Source organism: Labrus mixtus, chromosome 9 (genome assembly GCF_963584025.1).
Source record: "Labrus mixtus chromosome 9, fLabMix1.1, whole genome shotgun sequence".
Lineage (NCBI taxonomy): Eukaryota > Metazoa > Chordata > Actinopteri > Labriformes > Labridae > Labrus > Labrus mixtus.
Genome location: NC_083620.1, coordinates 17,790,237 through 17,807,040, shown reverse-complemented (window position 1 = coordinate 17,807,040; position 16,804 = coordinate 17,790,237). Strand labels below are relative to the sequence as shown.

The window sequence follows — 16,804 nt, the reverse complement described above, 5'->3', positions numbered from 1 at the left end:
TGACAGTGAATAAATTCAATGGAAGATTTTTCAAACATACTTTCATAATTAATGTTGGCCGCAGCACTACATGCGTAATATCCTGGATTTTTTCTAAAATACCACAAAATGTAGAAAGATCTCCAAGATTCCCAAGTCCAAGAGGACTTCATTATTTCAGAAAACTGTTAATTGTTGTGCATATGCTATTCATTTTGATGCATGAATGAATCTAGTATTAAAATTGTTACAAACTAGTTATTTTTTGATTAACTGATAATCAAGGCATCGTTTCTGCTTTAGCTCTGATGTTACCAAACTGCGTCATTTCACACAGTAACCTGATTGAGATTACAACACTCTAATGCTTTGTTCACTCTGACTGGCAGAGCTAAAATGGAAAAAATGGCTTTTTTTGCACTTGGGCTGAAGGTACATTTTACCATTTCTGGTCAGGTCTTTGTCAACTCTGAGGTCAGAAAGAAGTATCAGTTGTGCTGTGAAAACTTAGAAGAGGAAGTAAGCAAAGTTAACAAAGAGGAAGTACTGACTCTGTTCTGTTAATTCTGACTGCTGATGGGTTGTCAGTGTTAATAATCCAGTCTCACTCACTCACAGACAGCAGACTAACTTCCATCCTCTGTGTTTTCTCCTCATCTTTCTCTCAACCACAATAACATAAAAACTTGGAAAAGTACTAAGCTCCTACACTCGGGTCCAGATAAGTTCAAACCACACTAAGCAGAGTGTTGCTACAACAAACACAACAAAAAAGTAGCTTTTACTACACAACTTCAACTCTATTCTTCTCTACAGCTAAACAGTCAGTGGGGGACATATGGGATGGGGGGGGGCTGGATAAATAGCGTGTCTCAATCTCTGGGGAAGACATTTCAGAGAAGTCTGCATGCCATCACAACATAGCATGTCCACCCACGCTGCATTCAGAGCTGTAATGACACGCTTGGATCCTTAGCTCCGATTATAAAAATAAAATAAAAATAAAGCTCATAATCAATGTGTGAGTGGTGTTTATTTTCTTTTGAGTAACATTTAAATAATGTTACTAACTGAAGCCACATTGGTGGAAATAATAAAAGCAAATGTCATATTCAAATTAAGGCTGAATTGGAGAACTCAGTGAAACGTGGGTGATCAAACTGTCTGCATTGAGGCGGTGAAGTTATCGTTTATCTTCACTGTTCAACTTCTCAGTCACAGCCATGTGCTGAGCTCAGCTGCAGTCTAACCACATACTAGTCTCTGTGGCGGCTCAACATCATTGGTTGATTCTAAAGCATTCTTAAGTGGGCTGATACCCATTGGTTAGTGTCACTGCCTTCTGCGCACAAACAATAGCAGTCTTTGTGTGTAATGCCTGGCTACTGTGTGTGTGATTCCTCTGCTTTAACTAGGAATTTCTTTCTGTGCAGCAGCCTCTTGGTGCAATGAAGTGATGATGTGATGTGATTTCCCAGAGGAACGGTCAAAATGGCTCAGAACAACACAAATACAGTGGTAGTTATGATGAAAGCTTTCACTTGCTGGTTGATTAAGTTTTTTTCTGTCTGCAAGAGTACTGGCATGGGGTCTGAGAGGGAACAACCCAACAGAGGAACCGAGCAGCAAGAAGAGGATGTATCACTTAGTACTGACTAGATTAAACTATTACCTAATATTGTTTTTTTTTTCACATTCTTCTCTGTCATCTTCTCAGACTAATGCTAATATAGAAACTGAATTTACAGCACTTGTATGCTGTAACTAATAAAAACTCTGATAGATATGGTGCAGGTCCCCTCTGCTTTAAATGAAACCAGAAAACTCTCTAAAAAGCATTACAGACGTCACTCTGAATAATGCCTTCAATCTTCCTTTGCCCTTTACTTTGGGCTGTAGGCATTAAGACACGAGATGCATGGCCAAGTCATGACACTAACCTGGCAAAGGACATATGACAAAACAGGAAAAGCAGTGATCCATGACAGACTATTTTGTAGGAGGTTCTGTCGCACTAACTAAAGATTGACTGCTGCCTTATTCCCTCTCATAGGCCTCACATACTTTTCTTACAATTTTATAAAGCACAAATGACCCTCAGGCTAGAAGATAGGCCAAGTTATTTGCGATTTAACAGAATTATGTAGAGATAAGCTAAAGCGCCACACACCAGCTCTATGCAAATGAATTAAGCTTCTCTAAAGTAATTAAGTGATCATCTAAATCCTTCCAGTAAATGTAACAAACACATCAACTCTTAGTCATTCATTTTCTGAAACATTTTTTTCCCCTTGGAGACTCGAACTGTGCCTTTAAAACCACATGTATCTACAACTGTAAGGATGTCATAACAACAAAATTTGTTGAACTTGATTTTCTTGAAAGAAGACAGCATTTTTTGCCTTCCCAGCCTACATCAATGCAGCGAGCTCTCAACACTGTAGCAAGGAGAGTTTCACAGCAAATCAATCCAGTATGACACAGGGTGGTGTAACCTGCTTGTAATCTGGTTTGTTAGTGATGTAGCCTTATTTAGCAGGTATCTACTCCGCTCAGACACTCATTACTGTCCATCTTTTCTCTCTTCTTAAAGCTCCATTTTGCCTTTAGACCATCTGAAGACAGCAGATACAGCACACAGACATAAAAAGCAGACAACACATAGGACTAAGCAGAGAAAGCATTCACTGGCAAATATTTGATGCTGGCTCACATGCTGAATCAAGGACTTTCATAGAAAACCCAAATCATTTCTTTCTTACTATTTTATTATAGAAAGTACATGATGCCTGTAACAAGCACCGGCGCATATCCTCCAGCCTTTTTCCTCTTGATTGCAACAAATGAACATGATAAAAGCAAAGCAGCTTCATCCAGCAGCTGCTCCGAAAGCCTTCTCATTAACACAACAATAACTTTTTGCTCAGAAGAAGGTCCATTTCATCTTGGGGTCCATAGCTGTATACTTTGTCTTCAAAAGATTGCTCTGTTCTCATTTGGTGTTTCTAACACAAGCGTAACGAGCAGAATATCTTATTAATTAAATTTCCAGGAGACCCGCCACATAAACAACAACAGGACATATTCATGAACTGTACACATGGGGGGGCCTGTTTTCTTCGGGGACAAGGAGCGATAAGTGGATGCAAGAGGAAAAAATAATTAAAAAACGAAAGCATTACATAAAGGTGGCGATATGAAGAGTGAAATGCTGAAGTAGATGGAAAAGATAAGGATACACAGAAACACAAGTGGCAGGCAGCTGTAGATTAAGCACCATCCTCACCGCAGAGGAGCTCACTTGCTCAAACCACAACACTTCTCTATTCTTGTTTTGATGACGAGCTACAACCGCCTGGGAGGCTGGGGAAGGGAGCCATTGTTCACAACGTCTGCTTAGACGTAATAACTCAGAATGTATGAAAGAGTTTGAGGTGTGATTTGTGTGTAATGCAGCAGCTCATGTCTCATTGCAGATAAGCCTACTAATGGAAATCAACACAATGACTCAAAGTACAAAAAAAAAAATGAATTGCCACCATTCACGACTAAAATCATGTCTAAATGTGTAGGTCGTACAATGATTCTTTCCCCATTTCTCACCTGGGTTGTGAATTCTCCTCGTACATGCGCTCCTTTCCCTCCTTAAACAAGCTGATGGTCTGCTTGGTCTTCTTGGTAAGGTTCTCCATGAAGACCCGGAAGTACTCATTGTCCCCCAAAGTCTCCATTTTGCCCTCATAGTGAGACAAGATGGTGCGCAGGTGCTGGTAGGTGTCTGGCAGAAGGTCCAGGATGTAAGGGGGGCTGTTCTTCAGAGCCAATTTGGGGTTTTGGCAAAGGCGCACCACCTGCAGAGAGGGAGGATGTTTGTGTGTGTGTGTGTGTGTGTGTGTGTGTGTGTGTGTGTGTGTGGGGGGGGGGGGGGGGGGGGGGGGGGGAATGAAAAGATACAGTTAGAGACAAGGTGGGTGCAAAGGCAAAGCACACATGTTAAAAGATGGGTTAGAGAGAGGGTGACAAAGACAGAAGGAAAGTCAAGGTTATCTAAAATTTAAAAAGCTCACCTTTATTCTGCATCAGTAAGACATTATTTATACCCTATAGACAGAGACTTGCACAATACAGCTCTTTTCTGTATTAGACCACTTATCTGTAGAGCAGTTTACTGTCAGAGAGCCCAGAGAGAAGACATGCAGAATGGAAAGTGCCAACAAGGGTGATGACTGAGAGAAAGGCCCTTAAAAGCCCCGTCAGAGGCAAGCTTAGAGCTTTCAGAGTGTGGCAAGTCAAAACATTAGATAATGGAATACGTAGTTAAATCGATTAATTCCCTTATGGCATCAGGAGATATTTCCCCAATGTCGCACCGCTTCCTCTTAGACCTAAAAAGATTAACGTGTACCAGGACAAAGGTAGATTTGCATATATCCAAACACTGTCTGTCCTCTTTGTAAAATCGTATCATCTCCTTTTCCTATTCACTGACCATGCAGATGTCTGTTTGGAGACATGTCTCATTTTTCAACTGCCATTTCAACAAACACAGGTTACCACAGTCGGACTCTCCACTTGCTGTACATGTTTAGAGAAGCTGTTGATGTTTACACTTCCTCATTTCAATCTGCACATCCTACACCACTTCTGCATGAAAAACACAAATTCTCTTTGCTCAACATTTGAGCATGATTGCCTTGCAAATATGAAGAAGCTGAAGCACAGACTGTGATATTGACAACGTAGATAGAGCTACAACCGAAGTGCATGTGAAGAAATAAATTTCCCAAGCACAAAAGATTTAAAAAAACCTACAAATACATCTACAAGAGCGCACATTCACATCAATCATTGACACATCAGAGGGTGAATTCTGTAATGGGTAAGCAGAGAGAAAATGTCCTATCAGATGGCTTCATAAAACATTAAAATTGAGTTAAACACATTCACTAGACTGTAAGAAAACATGCGACATCCTCAGTAATGTTCAACCTCTCCTCAGCCATCTCACTGTGTATTGCTGCACAGAGTCTGAGTCACCTCGTTGACCATTACAAACGACACTGGCGGGAAGCCTGGAACATTCACAATGACAGTACGCTCTTTATGGACGTGGTCATCACTGAATTTAGGATGAACTTCCTCCCTAACCTACACAATATTTGAAAAATCCAGGGTCTCTTCTCCTGATCTGAACTTGGGCTTTCAGAATTAACAACAACAGCACATAAAATGTAGCATCCAACAATTGTGAGGGAGGGTCTGAGAAAAGAAAGAAGGCAGGGATGACATAACTAAATGTGGTTGTGGAATGAATGTGTTTAAGGGAGCGGTCACACTGGCCATCCGTACCGTGCCGTACTCAAGCACGATTGGCCCCACACTGGCCAGGACTAACCGTACCTAAGCACGATTACCTCTTGTACATAACGTCGTAATACAACTCATACATGCTTTATGTTATTATGAAACGTGCTCAGTTGACTCGAGCTAACTAACACTAATTCCACTCTGGTACATTTGCGAGAAAATAACTTCTTTTTAAATCCGCTTTTCTGAATTTTATATTCCCCAGCCACAGATAAACATGATGTTCACTTCCACATATGTCATATCAGAATGTAGAAGGATCTGCCTCAGCTTCATAAACTGAGTGTTGTATGTGAGAAATATTTAGTTTCAGTTTGTAATATGGGTATACAGTTCTAAGATAAGTCACCTCATCATCACTGTATCAAATGCCTCTTAGCAAAATGAGGTCACACTTGACGGACAGTGTATTTTAGGAGGTAGTTTCATGACATGCAGAATGAGTTTATATATTATATATGAGAATAGTCAGCTTCTCAATATCAGCAAGTGCAAATGGATGGAAGGAGAAAAAAATGAAGTGCAGTAAGATTAAAGTGATTTCATTAGCTTATACTTTTCATTGATAGAAAAAACATTAAAAAATCATTTTAAATTGCCAATGGTGTCAAAAAGTGAGCTTAAAGCTTCTACAGAACTGTATGTTTAACATCATCAGCATATTTTTTTTTATCCTGTGTATATTTTGAATAATATGACTGTGGTAAGTATACGTGTGAGCTGTGCAACTGAACTGACAGATAACATGCCTTTACTTCAGTATCATTACCAACTCTGTGCCCTCACTCCTTCAACCCTTCTCCAGGCCTCTGAATGCAGAAAGTCTTCACTGGTTATGTTTGACACTTGATAACAGGGTTGCCAAGGTTACATCACTAGCATTATCATATACCATGCAAACACTTGTACCCATAACTTTGCCAAATACGCATGCATGCTCGCACACGTACAAGGCCAAAACAACTGAGTGCTCTCATATGTCAATGTCAATCAAGGCTGGAGTGAAATATTGACTGGCTCTACACTTAACTGCATTCCACGCATCTTTTTCTCTCTTCTCTCCAGGCCTATTCACAACTGGCATAGAATAAATAAACATGTACTGTCTGAACATCAACTTCAAGTACCTGAAAATTAAATTACCTGGAAAAAAATTGGCCAAGGTAACTTTTTGACATTAATTGATTAAAAAAAAAACATCAGGTTATGGTTAATTAATATCTAATTCGCCTCATGCATTCAGTGATGCAACAGCAGACACAAAACCTATTGGCTAAACCTTTAAAGTTTTAAACTATATTTCTAAAGTCCAAACTTGATGCAGGAGGCCAACCTTAAAACAAACCTTTGGACAGAGCGTCAGAGATTAAACAAATTAAATAAGTGCAATGTTTGTTATGCCTAAAACTGTAAGAATAGGTGATGCAGAATTAATGTGACATAATTCTGCTAAAATTTAACTAGGTCCTCTGCAGGAGGTGTTTTAAAAGAGGGACACAAAGATTATATTCTGCATTCTGTTGGTCAAGAGTATATGTTGGGCTGTAGTGTTCGGAATACTTTTTCTGCAGCTTTTTTTAACAATCAAGGGAAGTGAAAACACCAAGCATTTTTTTTATAGGTAAGAGATTCTTTTTTTTTTCTGGGCATAACTGAGGTCAGATGGATTTCACTGGGTCAGATGAACATTGTAAATTATTCTCAGACTGTAGACTGTAAAAAAAGCTAACCTGACTGTGCAGGTGGTTTAAGTGGTGTGAGGTCAGTTGTCCGGGTCATATGACAGAGACGCACACAACAGCTTTTTAAGACGTGTTGCACATTCGGGGCGTCAGATAGCCTTGCGGTTATGAGGTACGTGCCGCATGAACAGAGGCTGTAGTCCTCGTTGCAGTGGGTTCCAGTCCAGCCTCGGTCCTTCCCTGCATGTCATCCCCTTCCCTCTCTTCCCAATGTTTTCCTAACTCTCTACAGCTGTTCTATCCAATAGAGGCAAAAAATCACCCAAAATATAACATTAAAAAAGTGTGTGGAGGAGTTTTGCACATTCACTAAAAACAAAAGACCTAATTAAAAAAAAACCAGGTCGCAGTGTTACAACTGTTAGCTAAAGTACCTCTTTTTTTTTTGTGTGTGTTGAAATGTGGCTGAAAGTCCAGCAGAGCACATTCAACAGATGCTAGCTGAGTAAAAATGAACTGGAAAGTGGTTTGTTAATAATAGCTTTGGCTTCGTCTCCTAACATTAGATATCTGAACTAAAAGACCTCAAAGAGGAAGAGAGGACACAAAAGAGTGTCTTGTCTTCCTATTCACTCAGATATTGCTGTGTGAATCTCACAGGAAACTGGGGGTCAAACTGCTACAGACTTTTCCGAGAAGTTAAGCTGTGAAATGAGTCTCCCCTGTGAAAGAGCATGATTGGCCTTGTATTATAGACATGGGTTTTTTTTTCTTCCCCTCAGTGCTTTGTTAGTTTCTAAGAGCTTACAGACTGCTGTAATTTAAGTAACAGTGTACAATTAAATTAAAAAAAAACCTCTCTTGAATAAACCTATACTGAACTTTCCAGTGTTACCATCATGTTTAAACGCCTGCAGCACCTTCTTTGTTAATGTTTGACACATTTTTAGGGAGCAGAATAAGTCTACCATGGTGTGACAACAAACTAGTTAGCATAGAGTGTGTTAAAGCTCTTACACACACACATGTAATGTCGCTCTATGTGCGGACTTTGTAATATTCATCATAACAGTCCGTCATTGGCACATATGGTGCAGAACAATACAGTTTAGGCTAGCTAATTAGCAGCTAGCTGTTTCCAAGCTGTCGACGCCAGAACCTGCAGCAGGCGAAGAATAGTTAGCTTAACGCTAGTTAGCTTTTGTGAGCTAGCAGCCCCCCCTTTTGGCATCCGACGAGCCCAGTTAACGTTTATCCCGAGCTAAACGTACCTTGTCCATCAGTTTCCAACATTTCTCCACTGTCTTCTTATCCACGGCCCCGGGCTGGTGATGGGAGTGGAGGTGGTGATGGTGTGGCTGGAAGGCATCCTTCATCATACCTATGAGTCCTCCGCCTTTCTTAAGGTTCCCTGCCATGTTCGAGCTCGGCAAAGGTCGGCCAGAGCGGCAGACAGGAGAGGGGGGCGGCAGGGGGGCAGGGGGTCAGGGGTCAGGGGGGACCGAGCCGCCGCCGTCTCGCGTTAGCCAGACCCAGCAATGGTGATCCGGCACCCCCCGGCGAGGACAGCGCCCGAGTGACGGGTCTGAGCCAGGGTCCGACAGGGAAGGTAAAGGATTTGGGGAGGGATGGCTAGTGCATGAAGGCTCCCATCAGTAAACCTATAACACCAGCTTTTTCGGATGAAAAAAAAAAAAGAAAGGAGATTATGGCTAAAAGAAGTCACTCACACCCTGTGCAGCCGCGGTGTGCTGCAGCTAGCCCGTGCTGCTGTCTCTCTGCAGGGACCCCAACGCAGGATAATTAGCAGGAGCACCAGACCTGACTCTGCTCAGCCCTCAGCTGGGCGACACCGTGTCTGAATGTGTTCCTCTCCTCTTGATAATCCCCGATGTCGTTCCCCCTTTTTGTCAGCAGCAGCAGCAGCAGCAGCAGCTCGTTTTGCCTGCGCTGTGCTTTGACGGGAAGTTGAGTGTCTGTGTGACAGTGTCAGCCCTCCTCCTCCTGCGGGCTGACGACGCAGAGCATTCACTGATGACCGAGAAGAGGAAGTTGCACCGAAAAAAAAAAAAATGCGAAAAAGCGTCACATATCTGTAACACGAGAAAATAAATAAATGTGGAAATGAAACATTGCCCGGTATTTTTTCTTTTCCACCGTGACGTGTAGCCTATGTGCGGCCCTTTGCCTTTCCTGTACGTCCCCTTCCGTTTGCCACCCCCCCCCAACCACCCCTCTTCATAACCCAAACTCCACGCCTTCTCCACGCGCGCTCACGAGTCGTGAATGTTCTCGGACGCGCGCCTCAGCTTGTGCAGCATTCACAAAAGGTTGAGGTGATGCTGAATGGTTGCCGTGCATTCCCACAGCGCTGGGCTCGGTCTCTCCTGGCAAACAAAGGGACGCTCTAAAACGTATCTCACTAAAAGTAAGGATCCAATTACATGGCCAAGTGCGCACGAGATTTAAAAAAAAAAAAAAAAAAAAGGCGAAGGTGCCCTAGTAACTTTGTGATTGGTTGTTAATAAAGTCAGTCAACTATCAATCAAGGTTGACAGCTTGTTCCATGGCAACTCACTCGGCAACCTCAGCACAGCAAGCAACAAATGCTCATCCCTGTGTTTAGTGTGTCCATTCAGGGAGTGGAGCTAAAGGAATCATGCCTCCTAAGAAAAAAACGAAAAAGACCACAAAGAAGGCTCCCGAAAAATGTAATTTAAGATTATATAGGCTATAATGCAGTAGGACTATAGTTTTTTTTTTCTTTTGCTGACATTCATTTTTGTTTACAACTGTTATTCTCTTGTTGCAGGTGAAAATGACTCAGAAGCAAAGTATAAGCACAGTATTCTGGATATAGCCGTCCTACAGGATCATATTGGTGAGCAGGAATTTATTTTTTATTTAGCCTACTTTGTGTAACGTTGCCTCGTTGAGGTCAAACTACCTCCTTTATGAATCACATGAAGCCTACTGAATTCAAGGGGGACATTTCCACTCCTGAAGTTCGAAGAGTAGCCTACATAGGCCTATTATGTCTAATAATGCCTAATGTAGGCCTACCTTCTGATTATTAGGTAATATAATAATTTATCTTTTAGTCTTTTGAGTGGCAGAAAAAAATTATTATACATTAAAAATGGTCATTCTCAATTTTCAGCGTCCATTTTACATTAATAAACAAAAAGCTTAATATCCTCACTTTTGGTATAGGACTGTAACCAGCAAACGTTTTGCCTTTTTTCTTGATTTAGGGTAGCCTGTATTTGACTTCTACGATTATTCAGTTTAATCATTTCTGATTTCAAATTCCCTGTTACTAATCTAATCAATGAAGTGACTAATCATAATAACATGACTTTATTCCTTTTCATAATGCCCCCTATCATATGAAAAGAGATCGTATCTGAAAAAGATTCTTCTCTTATCAAAACTTATTTGATTGCGTCAACCTTTTACACAGGGATTCAGGGAACATATTTAGCATACTATGTTACATACAATGTTTAATAGTAAGACTTGAAGCAGCGGTGGGAAATGTATGATTTGGAGGTACCTGTTCTTTATGTTCTACTTTATACTTCTACTACTTCTGAAGGAAATACAGTAATTTTTGCAGGCTACAGCTTTCAATGAAAATGTATATCTTGAATGTACATGTCTTAGGTCAAACTAGTTGTACCAAGTTAAAACTTGTTACATGTGCTCTCTAGTGTATTTTGCTGACAATCCTAACATGCGTTAAGATTTTGCTAAAGGACTATGTATGTAGAATGAAGTATTTATACATAGTTTGATTTTCACTTTTATTCAATCAAGGCATCTGAATCAACCCACCATGTGAAGCTATAGTTGCACCATCTGTACCACCGACAGGAAATTACAGCCATATGAAAACATAATTAGTTTTAGGGTAAGAGGCATTAGGATGCAATTTCTGCCTATAAAGAGCACACTGATGTGATCATTATGCATGCATTTATTTGTGTGATCACCACAGCCATACAGCGTGAGTCTGCAATGAAGATCCAGTCTGATAGAGCTGACCTGAGGAGACGCGTGAGAGACATGGAGCAGAAGCTGCAGCACGAGGGACAAGACCACAGGGATGTGAACTCTGGTACGTGTCAGTTGAGGCATGAAACAACAATTAGTCTCTCCTTAAATAACCTGAGATAAAGCGTGGATCCCTTTGGGACGCAAGAACAAGGGGCGTGTTTGCCAAGGTTAGGGTAATTTTTGGGGAACAAAAAGTCTCATTAGCTGGGTGCCTAAGCTGATTGCTAAATTAGCTGTGCAAAGGGAATCAGCAACGAAGGCTAAGTCTGAAATTGTTGCTTTTAGACCTCCGTCGACAGTACAAATCGATGCAGACGGACATGAGCAGCAAGGTGAAGAGGCTGGAGAAGGAGGTCGGCCAGCTGAAAGAGGAACTTGGTATGAATACATGAAACATTAACATATAAATACATATAGGAGAGGCAGATAAAATTTACTGCATGCCTGTGTTTGTTTGTGTGCATAGCCCTGTGTCAGGATGAATTGAAGAGAGAGAAAAGAGAGCGTGAGCAGGTTGAACAGGAGAAGGACACCGTCATATCTGACCTCTGTCATAAGATGGACAACATGGAAACTGACTATGAGAAGATCCTGCATGTGAGTAGCAAAACTAACTAGACAATTTGCATTTACCTGCGGAAAATGCGTGGGAAGGCTGAGAAAAAAGTGGAAAATTTTCCCATTCATTTCAATGGGGAATAATTTTGTGGAAAAAGTTAAATAAGTTAAAAAGTAAAAGTAGTAGAAAAGTGAAAAGTCATAGCCATCATGTCCCGAAGAAGCCGGATAAAATGTACGGAAGTAGAATAATAATAATAAAGATTTGGATAACGATAGTGGGAATGCTCCAGACACTGAATTGTAAACTTCTCCCACTGGCATTTATATCGAAGTTTGAATTCGTATAAATGTGAGTTGTTAATGCTGATGGCCACTTTTCATAGTCTCCTCTCCAATCAGTGTGTGAAAATCTTTGTGAATGGGTAAATGTGTGACGTGTATTCTGCCCTACAAAGGCAAAAGGCAGTAACTTCAATTTTTTCGAAAATTAGTTTTTGTCATTTTTGGAACATTACAGATGTGCTTTATCATGTGGACAAATATCTTGAGTCAATTGTGTTGTTTTTTTGAGAAAATAGTAGGTTGTATTTGCCTTAACTTCCAAAAGCCCTCGAGAAACCAAGGCAGAGTCCAGTAACTTCACTTATAAGGGTCTTTGCCTTTGAACTGCAGCATTCAGGAATGCTCACACTGAGTTAAGGTCTTCTGTCATTGTTTTGCTGCGGATCAAAGTGAAGTTACTGTTTCACTGCAGTGGAGTTAAGGTGTTATGCTTTTGTTTTAATATCTGTCATCAAGCACTTAATTGTGCGATGATCACTAGATTTCATGTATATGTTATCATTATTATCATATACTGATTTAATATAGAGATCAGCAACCAAGGGAGCTAACAAATGGAAGTTAATGCCTTTTGCCTTGGCATGACGCCTTATTATTGTACAGGCAACGCAACGGCAGAGTACCTTAACTTCCAAATAAGGGTCAAAGGTCATGTTTGACCTCAAGATTTTTATGAACATTAATAACCTGATTAAAAAGACAGAGAATTGCCACATTTCCAATATTCTGCCTGCAACTCATTTGGCTGGACAACAAAAAGACTTTAAAGTCATTTTTCTCAGTTCTACACTCTGGCGAGTTAAGGTCTTTTGCCTTTGTAGGGCAGTATTGCACAAGCACTTTGAGTGGTAAGAAGACTAGATAAGTGCTATATAAGAAAAAGTCCATTCACCATTCACATATTAATGACGCTGATAAACTGTAGCCACTAATGGGCCTCAGTATGTTTGACCAGACATGTTTGAGGCTCCACACACTCTGAACCTGCTTACAGGTATGTGCCATTCGATTAGGGTGAACGATGTGGTGCTGTCCCTGCTAAAGGGCAGCTTTGTCCCCATTACTCTTAACTTTTCTATAGTGGATGTATTCGGGACTTAATGTAGATTGATATTTCCTCTTGCCTCTGCAGTGAGATCAGCCCTTATCCGTTTTTCACTCAGTAGAACAACTCCATAAGATCATGTCTGTGCATGGGATGGTGTCACTGTGCCAACATTAGGATGTGAAAGTTAACATGTTAATGTCTCTATATGGATACAGTTTAAATGAATGCACCTAAATTAAATTCACTGCTGCATGGCTCGCATTTGGGAGTTTTTACAACCTGGGTGTACTGTAAGTGTCATATTGTTGCATAAAGCATTAAACCCACTTTCCCCACTTTAGGGATGACAGCCAAAAACTGTGCTGTATACAGCTTTACAAAAAAGCCTCACACTGTTTATAAACTACCCAACCTTTTCTCAAATGTCATAAGCCGGCATTTGGATCTACAGGAAAAGGTGAACTTTAAAAGTTATGTTTTGGCTTTACAAAGCCACACAACATTGATCTTCAAGTAAGCCTGGATGGACATACAAACGAGTATTCAGTAAAATATAAAAGTCACAGAGACGATCTGAAGTGAAGCACAGAAGGTTCTTAAGCTGTTGGAACACGTTTCCTTTGTCCAACTGGACTCTTTTCAAGTAACACCCACACCTATGATATAAATGTTATGGTAATTTATAGGTCTATTATAATAACTCACACAAGGACAATAAGACTCCCTGATGTAAATAACAAAGAATGGGGGTCAGTATGGGCCTTAAAGAGCCCATATTCTGCCCTTTTTGGGGTTTGTATATTTAATCTATGTACCTACTTTTGTACGTTCACAATAGCTAAAGTCCGAAAAAAGTGTCTGTTTTCATGTACTGCTCCTCCTTGCTCCCTCTCCGCTCTGAGTCCGTCAGCTACGCTCTGTTGAGCCCCCACTGTTAGACCCCACGTGGGCCAGGTCTGCTCTGATTGGTCTGCCGATCCGCTCTGTCGTTATTGGTCAGTTGCTCAGCACGCTTCTTGGAAATTTCAACATGAGCTGCAGGGCTTGCCACAACGAGCCGATGGGCTTAGATCAGTGATCTCACACTGACAATGACGCCGCACTGACACATTTTTATCGAGGGGGGCTAGAACCGAGCGTTACATGCAGCTAATGCTGCAGCTAACAGGAGGACGTAGGAGAAGCCGCATTTCCGCAGACTTTGAATTTTTGCACATAGATGTGCCTAAACATGCACAGGACACTTGGAAAACACACTAAAGAGCATATAAAACCAGAAAAAGCATAATATGGGACCTTTAATAGGATCAGGCCAGTTGGCTGAGCCCTGACAGTAGATGCAAATTTTCAGAGAGCAGATCTTCAAAGATAAGTGGTCATGTCGGGAGCCCTTTATCGTAGACTCAGTCTGTGATTATGCAGCCATGATTTTATAATAAGTAATTATCATTATTTCTGTCTCTCCTTGTGTGACAGAGAATGTAATTATGTCTCTTCCCCATCAGCGCAGTCCTGTAACTCATCAGAGTTTAAAGTGGTTAAAGGGAAGGAGGGAGATCAGGTTAGACAACTGGGTGATTTAAAGGGAAAACTTTAGGTCACATCTAATTTTCACTGATTTTCCTTTTATCTACAGGAGACTCTAGACAGTCTGACTTCCCAGCTGTCTGTGACTGGACAGGAATGGAAGGGCAAGAGCACAGAGCTTCATCAAAATCACAAGGACCTGCTCTCTGAATTTGGCCTGAATGCTCCGAACATCTGAGACAGACTTAAAAGATCTAAAGGCAGCTGCTCCTCTCGATGAGACACATTTGTTGGTTCTGATAAATAAGGCCGTTACATTTTTGTAAAAAAAAAGTGAAACCTGCAACATTATCAACTTTTAGCTCATGATTAAGTATGCCTGAAACGGTGGCTGTTGGTACCATATTTCATCACCAGAGTACAAAATAGGCAGATCTAACTGCATGTATCCATAGATATCCATAAGGTGTTTGTAATGTCGTGTAATGACCACTAGATGTAGCAAATGACTGTCAATGGTTTCAAAGATGGTGTCTTTGGTAAAATAAGAAGAGGAACACAATCACATTAAAGGAATGATACGTGTGCTGTACTGTATAAACACATCAATAAAGGCTTTAAAATCAATATCCATGTTAGCAATGATGACAATGAGAATACTATTTTGTTAGGGTGTTTTTTGATCAGTGGTTAAGATGCCATATATGGTGGTACAGAAAGTGATGTAACCCGGTAACATGAACACTAGACAAGTAAGGGACTGGTGATCTGTAATAATACTAAGCTGCCTTGTTTACATCAACATACATTATGCGAAGGAGGGAATTCAAACAGTAAACAAAAAATAAATGTCAATATGAGGTGGACTAACAGTTGACAATAACAAGAAGAAGGCAAAATAACAGTTAATGGTGCAGGAAATATGATGAGTCTGCTCAGATTCAATTAAAGTTAACTTTCCCTGCGGGGAGCCACATAAACAGATTTCACAAAGCTGTCATTCGTGCAATTTCCTCACAGCCCACTGTGATTTCTTATCTTAGCCTTTCATCTGGGAGGTAATGAATCGATTACTCTGGGATTTAAATCATTCTGTGGTCTGATGACCAATTAAGACTGGAGCTCAAGATGTCTTTATCTGAGAACCACAGTTTTTGGTCCTCAAACCATAACGAGCCTTGGCTTTCAAAGTCTGTGTTTTTGATTTGTGGGGTTTGATGTGGTTTTCTGATGTCCTCCCAGTGCTAAAAATGACAATATGCATAGTGCATTCTGTTCGGTAATGAACATGAAAAAATGTTTTTACTTAGCAAAAGGTTAGCCTTGTGCTAAGTAGTATTATCTGTCATTATGTATTAGTTTTATGTAAACGCTCATGTTAAATACTCGGCATTGGTCAGTCGGGGCTGAAAGTACTAAGTAAGTAAATACTAAAAATACCAAAAGAGGAATGTCAAATTCTCCAAGTTAAAATCTAACATTAAAAATACACCAAGTTAAAGGACAGTTGTTTTTAAAATATCTTAATTCAATTATTTGACATCAATGTCAAATAATTCCTTCTGATACGTTATTGTCATGTACCATGTGCAATCTTTCTTCTGTGGTTGATGTGGAACAGATACTTTACTTTATGTCCTTGAAGTATACATCTTTTGGTATGATCTTTTATCTGTTTTGTTTCAGTGGTTTCCAACGAAGGGGTCAGGGCCCTTTCCAAAAGGTCACAAGATAAATGGAAGAGGTCATGAGATGATTTTTGGGGGGTAGGAGAAAAGAGAAAACACAATCCTCATACTCATCTTTATTGTTGTTTTTTTTCTTCTTCTTCCTTTATTTTGAAAAATATCTAACAATTTTACCTCATACGTTCTCAAACTCATTGAAAGAAAATACCTTCAGGAAGTTTAGAAGGAAACTGTGTTTGGTGGACCTGCTAAGACCTCTTTAAACAAATGAATCGTTACAAGGGGCCAGAACAAAATACTGTTTTATAAGGCATGATAAGTAAAGGGCAAGAATGCACTTGCAGGTAAATGTATTTATTTGGTAAATGCAACTCTTTAGCTGGTAAATATGTTTAGAAAAGAAAGCATACATTACTCCTCTGAAATGCAGTTAAGTTGAAATGTAAATTTGTGGAAATATATGGAATTTGAATTATTTTCAAGCAAAATAGAATGAGGGTGAATCATTCATTTCCTTATTGTAGTTGGAGTTCATGATATACCCTAAATTT

General features: G+C 40.3%; 2 protein-coding genes across 2 annotated transcripts in view; one reads left to right on the top strand and one right to left on the bottom strand.

Moving 5' to 3' along the window:
- Positions 1-9,032, bottom strand: part of cbl (Cbl proto-oncogene, E3 ubiquitin protein ligase) — a 35,578-nt gene extending 26,546 nt beyond the window's left edge. The window contains exons 1-2 of the mRNA XM_061046623.1: positions 8,300-9,032; positions 3,583-3,830 (exon numbers count right to left, since the gene is read on the bottom strand). Coding sequence (XP_060902606.1) covers positions 3,583-3,830; positions 8,300-8,446 — 395 coding nt within the window. The 5' untranslated portion in view covers positions 8,447-9,032. The remainder of the gene's footprint in view (positions 1-3,582; positions 3,831-8,299) is intronic.
- A 267-nt stretch (positions 9,033-9,299) lies between these two features.
- On the top strand, positions 9,300-15,192 carry ccdc153 (coiled-coil domain containing 153). Its single transcript, XM_061046624.1, has 6 exons — positions 9,300-9,739; positions 9,841-9,909; positions 11,029-11,148; positions 11,373-11,465; positions 11,554-11,684; positions 14,675-15,192. The coding sequence occupies exons 1-6, from the start codon at positions 9,688-9,690 to the stop codon at positions 14,801-14,803; spliced, it is 594 nt and encodes a 197-aa protein (XP_060902607.1). The 5' UTR covers positions 9,300-9,687; the 3' UTR covers positions 14,804-15,192.
- The last annotated feature ends 1,612 nt before the right edge of the window (positions 15,193-16,804 follow it).

What these genes read in the sequence shown, in the direction of transcription:
- ccdc153 (XM_061046624.1), top strand. Translation starts at nt 9,688, where the DNA reads ATGCCTCCTAAGAAAAAAACGAAAAAGACCACAAAGAAGGCTCCCGAA. An exon ending in AAAGAAGGCTCCCGAAAAAT is followed by an intron (nt 9,740 to 9,840) that starts GTAATTTAAGAT and finishes CTCTTGTTGCAG; the next exon opens with GTGAAAATGACTCAGAAGCA. An exon ending in CCAGCTGAAAGAGGAACTTG is followed by an intron (nt 11,466 to 11,553) that starts GTATGAATACAT and finishes TTGTGTGCATAG; the next exon opens with CCCTGTGTCAGGATGAATTG.